We start from the raw sequence: 10,872 nt of genomic DNA on the forward strand, positions 1-10,872 counted from the left end.
TTTTGGTGCCTCTGTGAGAGAAGGATGGACAATCTCTTTCCATAAGATTTATGGAACCTATAAGACAGAAATGCTTTGATTTTAATGTAGTTAAATCTATCAATCTTTTCTTTAATGGTCTGCAGTTTTTATATTCTAGGTATAAAATTCTTTTTCCTAGGAAAAAATTTTTTTTTTTACCTCTCACATTTAGGCCTTCAACAGACCTGAAATAGATTGACATGGCAGGAGTTTCCGTTTCCCCCACTGTGAAGAAACAGTTGTCACAGCTGTTAGATGTTCATATATTTGTGCAACAGGCACGTTGGCTCAGGACAGGAGAGGGTTCAGAGCTGTTGTACATAGGGTTATTATGCATTGCAGGTGACTAGATGGCATGTAACAACAACAGGCACACTTTAAAGATAAGACAACCCCACCAGTGGTAACTTGCTGAAGGAAGGTTTATTGAGTATTAAGACTTGACAACAGATTTCTGTAGAATAATCAAATAAGTCATCATATTGGCATGTGACATTCTTTCAGAAGACTGGGGAGATCCTGGTATTGATTACTGTTAGAGAGATTACATTTCAATAAGAGAAAGAAAACAGGAGAGAACTTTTCTTAGGCTTGCTCATTATCTCAAGGTTTGTAATGCCTTCTTTTCTCTGAAGGCATCTGGAGTGTCCCCCCTGTTGTGCAAATAGCAAACTAATTGCTCTGGGATTTCTCTTCTAGGGAGTGGAGCCTGCTGGTAAGTATTTTGCTTCTTGGTCGACCTCCTCAAGGACTTTTTTAACCACGATGGCTTTGGCTGGCTCTAAAAGGAAAATTTCAGACTTGATTTTAGAGGGTTAAGAAAAGATGAAGAGATTTTATCAATTAATGGAATAAGATTTTTATTGTCTTACAATATATTTACTATTTTATTCATTGTGCAACGAGCACAAATACTTCGAGGTATTATTTGTGAATTTTGATTCCTTAGCCACAAACATGTTGGCATGCTGCTTTGTTTAAAATTGGTACTTGTGGGGTCAAGATTAGTGGACGATTTATCAACAACCTGCGTTATACGGATGACACAACCCTGTTTGCTGAAACTGAAGAGGACCTGAAGTGCCTGCTGCAGAGTGTCAAGGACTGCAGCCTACAATATGGATTGAGGCTCAATGTCAAGAAGACAAAGATTCTCACCACTGGACCAATTGGCAGCATCAGGATGGATGGTGAAGAGACTGAGATTGTACACAGCTTTAGTTTGCTTGGCTCTGTAGTCAACAGTCTTGGCACCAGCAGCCAGGAAATTAAAAGGTGCATTGCCATGGGAAAGTCTGCTGTTAGGGACCTCTCCAAAGTACTGAAGAGCAATGGTGTCTCTCTGGAGACTAAGGTGCGTCTGATACAGGCTATGGTCTTCACAGTCACTTGTTATGCATCAGAGAGTTGGACAATGACCAAGGAGGATAGAAGGAGAATTGATGCCTTTGAGCTGTGGTGCTGGAGAAGAGTATTGAGAATACCGTGGACTGTTAGGAAAACAAACAGATTTGTCCTGGAAAGGGTTAAACTGGGTGGCTCCGTGGAGGCAAGGATTCTGAGGCTCCGTCTAACATACTTTGGACATGTTGTGAGGAGAGACCGGTTCTTGGAGAGGGACATCATGCTTGGGAGGATGGAAGGACGGTGCAGGAGAGGAAGGCCCTCTATGAGGTGGATTGATTCAGTGACTGGGATAATTGGGATGGGAGTATCAGAGACAGTGCGATTGGCACAGGACAGAGCAGAGTTTAGGGCTGTTGTACATAGGGTCGCTATGAGTCGCAAGCGACTCGATGGCACATAACAACAACAACAACTTGTCATACCAGTTAGACATCTAGTTCACGGATTTCTAGTACAGATCTTGATTGTCTCTATTCTTACCAAGTCCCGCTGCTACTATCAAAACAAACAAGAATCACACCGACAAGGAAAATGTCCTGCAGAGTCTCTTTCTAATTACCTTTCATCTGATTCCCCACACTTCCAGATCCATACTCTTTAGACTTGTAACTTCCAGACTTGCAAGCCCTGTGAATGTGTGTTGTTGGAAACATCACAAAAGAGATTGGTTAAGAGAAAATTCCTTGGATTTTAGATTCACTATTACATTTTTAATGAATTATGCAATTCTTGGAGAGTTGCACAATTGAAACTATTCTGCCTTAGCTCCAAAAGGTTTAAATCCACCAGCGGCTCCGAGGGAGAAGGGTATAGAGTCTCCTCCTGTATGACTTACTGCCTCTGAAAACCTGCTAGAGGGTCACCGATGGCTTGGCTCTGATTCAGTCGTATGTAACAACAGATCACACATATTTCCACTTGTCACATTTTGGTTTTGCAAAATGTTCCTAATTTATATCCTGGTAGTAGGATATTGAGTTATATATTTCATAGTCATGAATATGGTCACATTAACTCATATTGACCTTCTAGACATCTAAGTTTCAAGTAGATTTCAGTATGTGACATCTTTTCCTTTTAATTGTTACACAACGAAGTATTATGCCACATTGAAAAGTCATGAGCTCAAACAGCCTAAGTGGCCATCAACAAACGAATGGATAGAGAAGCTGTGGTATATCCACACAATGGAATACTACACTGCATTTAAAAACAAGGAACTCATGAAATATTATTCAAAATGGGTGACCCTGGAGGACATTATGCTGAGTGAAATATCTCAGTTACGAAAGGACAAATATTGCATAGTGCCACTGTTGTAGAATGGAATTGACATCAGGGTTGGGGTGAGACTGAGAAAAATTGGATAAATTATGTATATTGCATTGAAACAAATGAGGGAAAAATAGTTTAAAAGTGATATATGATTGGGTATTATGGTTATGACAAGAGTACATGAATGAAGGTTGCATAGTGGAGTGTACTCGGGGTGGGGGGGATTGTATACCTATGAAGGAATTTTCCTTTTACTTTTCAAAGAGAAGAGTGAACTAGAGGGAGGGGTGGGCAGGGAGAAAAATGCAACAATGAATGAATGGAAATACAAAATCTTTGTAAATGTTCATGAAAATGAATAAAATAAAATTTAGGGAAAAAAAACCCCAAAAGTAATGAGCTCGTGAAACACTATACAATCTAGGTCATTCTAGGGGAAGTTATGCTGAATGAAAGAAATCAGTCACAAAAGTATAAACAATGTGCAAAACCACTGTTATAAAAATAGGATGATTGAGGGGGAAAGGGTGTCGGGGAGAGAAGAAAGAGAATGGGTAGTTAATTCTCATGTTGGAGGTCAATCTGAAATGAATAGATGATCAGATAATATGTGCATTGCAAATAACAGTCTGGAGGATATACACTATAAATTAAATGGAGCTGGGGAGGAAAAAGAAGGGGAAAATTAATAAACAGAAGATGAGAAGGTGGTTTAGGACAATAGCAATATATAATAAAGGCTTGCTTAGACATTATGCTATGTTAAATGCACCAGTCAATGGTAATGCTATGAATGATTGGGAAAAAACCCAAATATGATTTGCAAACTTTTGTTCAAATTCTGTTACCATCGAGTCAGAACTGACCCACAGCTGACCTTCCAGCAGGTTTTCTGAGCTATCACATGGGAATAGGTTGCTCATCCTTCTCCCGCTGAGCAGTTTGGGATTGCAGTGATTTTAAAAAAATGATGATGCACTTGAGAAAGAATAAAAAAATGCTTTACTTACCCATCATCTCCACCTATGAGGAGGCAGTAGGTCTCGATCTCCTTCTCCAGGTGAACCTTGATGTCGAGCAGCTGCTCGTACTCGAGTTTCTGGCCCTCGGTCTCGGTTCTGACCTGGTGCAGCTGCTCCTCCAGGGCCCCGATCTGAGCCTGGATCTGTGCGAGCTGTGTGCAGTAGTTGCCTTCGGTCTCGGTCAGGGAGCACTCCAGGGAGTGTTTCTGTCAGGAAACGATAAACAGAACCCAAGCTGCAGCTACAGAAACGCAGACATTTGCTTCGGGTTGAGTTTCTCTGCTATTTAGCTTGTCTGAGAATTGCTTTAGAGTTCATGTGAACACATATTTAAGACAACTTTATGACCCTGCTTTTAAAAATAAGCAAATCAATGATTATTAATCTTATTAGGGGCAGAAGGGAGGGAGACAGGGTGACCTTTTTTTAGGGGGCACTGATTTTACGTTAATGATGGTGAAAGATATGAGAAAAAAATTGTCAAAAAAAACAATTTGGAGAAAAATATTAAAAAAAAGAATTTGGAAAAAATATAGCAACAATGGTCTACAACTTGAAGAATGTGATCAATTCTAATGAATTATTCAAGCAGGAACTGTTGAACTTGTTTATGCTTTGTTGTGCATTTTTCATCAGAATATTAAAAAAAATCCCAAATACTTATTTTTCATACAAGACTTTTGTCCATGTTGTTTTAAGCACCATAAATGAAATTCCATTCTTTATCTTTTAAGCTAATGACATAAATGTATATCGGGGCATGATTTAATAATTTTAAAGCCAAAAGTCCTGTGTTTAATTGACAGCCCAGGGGATGAAGAGAAAATGGTCCTTTCCGTACCGTGGCTAAGAGAGACTGAAGTTCAATTTCCAGGGTTTGAAGAGTGCGTTTCATTTCCGTGAGCTCGTTCCTGGCCGAGGTTGTGGCCCCGGCATCCTCAGAGATTTGCTGCTGCAGCGAAGCGCTCTGAAATGGTGTCAAACTTCAGTTGTGTGGACATCATTGACACTGCAGAGGGTTTGTTGTCTGGACTACAGTTACCTTCTCGTTGAACCAGGCCTCGGCGTCCCTGCGGTTCTGCTCTGCAAGGTCTTCATACTCAGCTCGCATGTTGTTCAGGAGGACAGTGAGGTCCACCCCTGGGGCTGCGTTCATCTCCACGTTCACGTTGCCCCCAGCCGCGCACTGCAGCGTCTTCATTTCCTAGGTGCAAAACAATGTTCACTTACATACTCAGTTCTCATAGAAACTCAACTACATCCTGAACACAGAAAACAGGAGCATAGGGTTGAATTATCTGGTATAATTCTGAAATGGAAAGAATTACAAATACATCATATACACATGTATGTTGCTGTTGTGTACTATAGATTTGGAGCCAACCCACAGCTGACCCTCCTGTGGGTTTTCAGAGGCAGTAAATAGGAGGACACTGATGGATTGAAACTATGCTTTTTTGGTGGCCTAGTGGCAAGGAGCTGCAACTACAATCCCAGAGGCGCATGGTTCGAATCCACCAGATGCTCTGCCGGGAAAGGAGGGACAATCTCCTCCTGTACCAGTCAGATCTGATTTGACGGTACACTCACACAAAAATAATAAAATAAAAAAAATAAATTCTGTATAAAACAAAACCAAAAACAAAACCTGTGCTTTTGCACTGGCAGGATAATTTCTTACCATTAAAGTCACCAGAGTTCCCTACACATATAAATGTATGCACACACACACACACACACGTTTTGCTGTTATGTACCATTGAGTCATCTCATGACTCATTGTTGGTTGACCAACTCATTGTTAGTTGACCCTCCAGGTCGGCAGTTCTCCCTCTCATATATATTTATGGATATAGATGTCATTTTCTCCCCTCCCCTATATTCCACCTCCTGGCTCCAAGGAAATTCTTTTGAAGACTCTCAGTTGTCTATCTAGAACATTACAGTGTACTATTGGACTTTGAAGTAGACAAACTTTTGTGTTGATTCTGGTTTTGCCTTGTGATAATCGTGAGAACTTGGAAAGCTGCTTAAACTACTTACATCTCAGTTTTCTTATTTGAAAAATTGTAGATAATAAAAAAATGTTTCCCCCATGTTGTGAAAGAACTAGTAACAACCCATTGCCCTTCGGTCAATTCAGACTAATAGGGAACTTCCATTGAATTTCTGAGGTTGTAAATCTCTATGAGAGAATAATTAGCTCCTTAATAATACCAAGATCTAACGTTATTGCCTGGCATATGAATGATGGATACATGCAAGTTATTTTAATTATTATTTTTTTTAGTTTTACAATTGTTTAATGTCTTTTATTTGTTTGTTTGTTTTTTAATTTCAATGAACATCTAGAGAGATTTCGGAATTCCATTCATTCATTGTTGTACTTTTCTCCCCGCCCCTCCCCCCATTCACTCTTCTCCTTGAAAAGCAAAGAAAAACCAATGAAGAGGTTATTGTAATTATTATGGTCAGTCTAGAGGAAGCTCTGGTGACAAAGCCCATAGAAGCTATATCCATGCCTCTTGGGAGCTCAAATCCACCAACAGAAGAAAGATGAGAAATCTCCTCCAGGTTGACTTACAGCCTCTGAAAACCCAGTGGAAGGTCAGCTATGAGCTGGTTCTGACTTTATGGCAATGAATGAGTTTTGTCATCATAGAAGTCAGAATTTATTTGCTATAGTCTACTCGTTATTATGTCTGAAGTGACAGAATGTAAGGAATTGCTTCTAGGAAAGAGTGCAAATGGTCACCATCACTGCTACGCCTGTGTACTCTGAGTTATATGGCTCAGTTTACGGCTAGGCCCCAACAACTCTACCCCACTCATACGTGGATTGGCTCTGAGGATGACAACTGAGCTTTCTCTCTTTCCTCCCTGCATCAAATCCCTCAGGTGGTCCTAGTATTCTTTCCTCCCTGCCGGTCTAGTCCCTATACCTTCTCTAACCCGGATGTGTGCTGTTACTTCTCAGGATTTAGTGAAAACTTTCCAATTCAAGCAAAAAAAAGAGAAGGGAAGAAAGAAAATGAAACCCTAAGTCTCTGTAACTTTCATTAAAATAAATAGTAAAAAAAAGAAGATGCACTTGGGTTAGCCTGGAAGTGAGGCACTACAAATGTCAATTGCATTCAATTCACCAAAATTTATTACACAATTAGCTTGGGCTGGGATCACACCTGAACTTTTACATTCACACAATTGTTTTCAAAAGTTATGTTTTCCAGACAACTTCAAGTAGCTTTCTAAATTGATCTGTGGAAGTCTCTTGGCCAAATAAACATTTCAAATTAATTTTCAAAGGGTCACATTTCTTTCTCGTCCATAAAATAGTGGTTCATTGTTTCATAAAATTTGATTGGAGCAGTAGCTATGTAATTTTATTATGAGTTAACTTCTAATGGGGGCCACTTTGGGAGTATGTTATTTATCTGGAAATGTCTGTAAATTCTGGTATGGAAATTGACTTTTTGTCTCAACTTTAAAAGCCATACCTGCTAAGAATATTTGTTAATTAAGTATAGATGTTTAACTTTTGTATGAAGTAAATGTTTCAGAGTTTTAATTCTGCTACCATTGTGTGGAAATTCCCACCTAGTTTCCTTAGGATGTTCTTAAAGTATTCCTTATTTTATCTAATTAGATGTAATCTCTTAAATGAGTGTTTTAACCTGGCTATAATTACATGGTCAAACACTATTCTTATAACCCTGATTGGAAAACACGATTTCTTTGTTTCCCATGGGAAGCTTGATAAGAGAGCAGAGGTGAACTGGTTCAAATACTCCCCCACATCTAAACACAATTTGGCCCTAATTTGGGTTTGACAATGGATCTTTAGCACTAGCTTCACTTTTGAGAGGTGAAATTCTTTATTCTCTGTCACCTAGATATACTCTGGAGAAGGAGAGCAATATCTTACCTCTTTGTGGTTCTTTTTGAGGTAAGTCATCTCTTCACTCAGGGTTTCATACTGAATCTCCAGGTCCGTTCTGCACAGGGTGATCTCGTCCAGAACTCTGCGCAGCCCATTGACGTCGGCCTCTACACTCTGGTGCAGAGCCAGCTCGTTCTCATACCTGAAAGAGTTCACAATTTCCCAACTATTGTACAACTGAAGAAATAGTCACCATAAAAGGAGCAGTGAGCAAATGTTAAAATTCTAAAATTTTGAAGGGGCAGGTTTATCCATCAGAGCCAACTCTTCCCCACTCACACCTGGGTTGGCTCTGATGATGATAACTGGAGCTTCCTCTCTTTCCTCCCTGCATCAAATCGAATAATTCGGGAGCTCCGGTGGTCTAGCGGGTAAGGAGCTGCACTACCAACCCACAGGAGGTGATTTGATTTCACTAGTTGCTCCATGAGAGAAAGATGGGCAATCTCTTCCCCTCACTGTGCGGTTTATCGCCTCTGAAAACTCAACTGCAGAGTCAGCTGTGAATCCATTTCGATTCAACAGCATATAACAACAACAACATCATATAATTATCATGTTAGAAAAAAAATGCGGAGGTATTTTGTGAACAGGAAAAGAACCAGGGTATTAGTTTTATGGTAGCCCATACCTTTTTTTAAAGCCATAGAAAAATAATAATCACTGTTTATTTTCAATCTGAATTTGGAGTTCTAGAAGAGTTGGTGGTGTTTAAAGGATAAATTAAACAATGTAGTGAACTTAATATTTCACCCCAGTCACCATGAATTGTTTCCAATCTGTGAGCCTACTTACTTAAGTCTGAAGTCATCAGCCGTCAGCCTGGCATTGTCGATCTGGATAACAGCATTAGCATTGCTGGTGGTGGAAGTGATAATCTAGGAACAGTAAATTAGACTTTTAGTCACTTATCACAACAACAACAGCACACATACTCAAAACTCTAAAAGACTTGTTTCAGGCAGAAAATGGAAAAATTAAAATTTAATGGGATTACAAAAGAATCAGTAGCATTTCTAGTGTTATGCTAACCAACTGAAGGGAATCCCTGGGTGATAGAAAGGATGCTTGACTGTGACCTGAAAGGTGGCAAGCTCGAGTCCATCTGGAGGCACCTTGGATAAAAGTCCTTACACTCCAGAAGAATCAGCCACTGAAAACTCCATGGATCACAGTTCTATCCTGACACATGCAAGTCAGCTCACACTCCTCTGGACAGCAACCAGTTTAGCCAAATCTTAAGAATGCTTTTTCCTCTTGCTAAATTGACAATTTCTTCGGAAAAAAAAAATCACAAGTGGGGATATTAAATATTAGGATTTAGTGAAGAAAGAAGAATATATTTAGAAATAAAAGTACCTAAAAATGACTGCAGAGTATCAACTCTTACCTGATTTTTAAGATCTTCAATTATTGGGAAGTATCGACTATAGTCATGGTCCAGACCACGGCAGGAACCAGGCCCAAACTTCTCATACCACGCCTTGATCTTCTGCTCCAGCTCAGCATTGGCCTCCTCCAGAGCACGCACGTTGTCCAGGTAGGATGCCAGGCGGTCATTGAGGTTCTGCATGGTCACCTTCTCATTGCCAGACAAAAGACCCCCTTCGTTCAGAGTAAACCCAGTGCAGGAACTGCTTCCTCCTACACTGCCCCCAGATGAGCTACCACCAAAGGCACAAGAGAAGCCACTTCCAATTCCAGGTAGGCCACATGCATTCCCAGCCCCAAATCTGGATCCGCCACTGGAGAGTCTGAGCGACCCCGTGGTGGACTGGGGACTGGATCTCCTGGATCCACTGGAAAGTCGAAGAGACATGATGTTCAGGGCAAGCACGTTGTGATGTGTGCTCACGGAAGTCAGAATGGAGAGCCTTCTTGTTTCAGCTGTTTTGTTTGCCTTTTTATAGACAATTCTCAAGGGTGTCCTGGATGGAATTCTGCCTACAGAGAGTAAAACATAGCTTGCCAGCCTCAGCAAGTTAGCGTAATTGGACGATTTTTCCTAATTAGTAAGTACCTTTGCTTGGTTTATTTCTGTAGGTGGGTAGTTACCCTCAGGTTGGTGGTTATCTGAGAAATGGGTCTGGGTGGAGTAATGCCAGGTTGATTATTACATTTTTAAATTGCGAATGAGTCACTCTTCTCTTCTACCCTTAGAAGATAAAGCTCATATGTCCACTACAGAGCGAAAATGTGACGTCATAGTTTTGGGCTACCATGCCAAGGCAGATTTTGATGGTTTTGAGAATTTGTATGCTTTTATGTGCTCAGTGTTTTCCACACAGAGGTAAAAGACTAGATCTGCATTGATTGTCTCCCTAACTTGTTCCTCCACTCAAGTTTGCTTTCCTTTTCTTACCACTGTTTCCTCTGGAAAATTAACCTACATTTTGGCTGACATGAGTGTCACATTTGTTAACACTTATTTGTGTCTGTGCGTAGTTGTCTTCTTTTATCCACTTTGGTAATCAGAAATACACCCCTAATAGCTGTTAGGTTTTGTGGGAGCTTAGACAGGGCTCTAATGTCTTTCCTGACCCTGCAAAATGTGAAGCCAACTAGGAAGGAAGTAGTTAATCTTTCTTTCTGGGTTGGTTTGTTGTTGTTTTTTTTAAAATAGTTAATCTTTCTTTACTTCATAATGTTTAGCGTAGGTGAAAAGCAGCAACAGAAAATGTCCTAGCTGTGGACTCATATATATTTATGGTGAAACCTAAAACATTACAGAATTTTTATTTTTTTAGAAATCTGAAAATTGCTGCATAACCAAAATGTCTCTTCATATTTATTAAGTGAGGTTCTTGCAAACAAACTGACTCATTCATTCTTTTGATAATTATTTAGTAAATTCTCACTGTTTCCCTGTCATTGTCTTCAGCCCTTAGAATTGTTGTTGTTATGTGCCATCGAGTCACTTGCCACTCATAGTGACCCTATGTACAAGAGCCCTAAACGCCGTTCTATCCTGTGCCAACCTCGCCGTCTCGAACACATTCATTCCCACCACTCCACTCACAGAATTGATACCTTTGAGCTGTGGTGTTGGAGAAGAGCACTGAACATTCCAAGGACGGCCAAGAAAATGAATAGATACACCTTTTCAACCTATATGCAGAACAGATTATCCGGGAGGTGGGGCTCTATGAGGAGAAATGTGGGGTCAAGATTGGTGGATGATTTATCAACAATCTGCGTAATGCAGAT

At 40.2% G+C, this 10,872-nt stretch overlaps 1 protein-coding gene across 1 annotated transcript; it reads right to left on the minus strand.

Annotated features, from left to right (window-relative positions):
- Window positions 1-693: 693 nt before the first annotated feature.
- On the minus strand, window positions 694-9,539 carry KRT25 (keratin 25). Its single transcript, XM_006889429.1, is given in 9 exon segments — window positions 694-755; window positions 758-802; window positions 1,988-2,055; window positions 3,714-3,931; window positions 4,567-4,692; window positions 4,768-4,929; window positions 7,651-7,807; window positions 8,461-8,543; window positions 9,056-9,539. Coding segments are annotated over 9 exon segments (1,350 nt in total). The 5' UTR covers window positions 9,485-9,539.
- Between the last annotated feature and the right edge of the window lie 1,333 nt (window positions 9,540-10,872).

Source organism: Elephantulus edwardii, unplaced genomic scaffold, assembly GCF_000299155.1.
Source record: "Elephantulus edwardii isolate Elephantulus edwardi_28Jun2011 unplaced genomic scaffold, EleEdw1.0 scaffold00077, whole genome shotgun sequence".
NCBI classification, from domain to species: domain Eukaryota; kingdom Metazoa; phylum Chordata; class Mammalia; order Macroscelidea; family Macroscelididae; genus Elephantulus; species Elephantulus edwardii.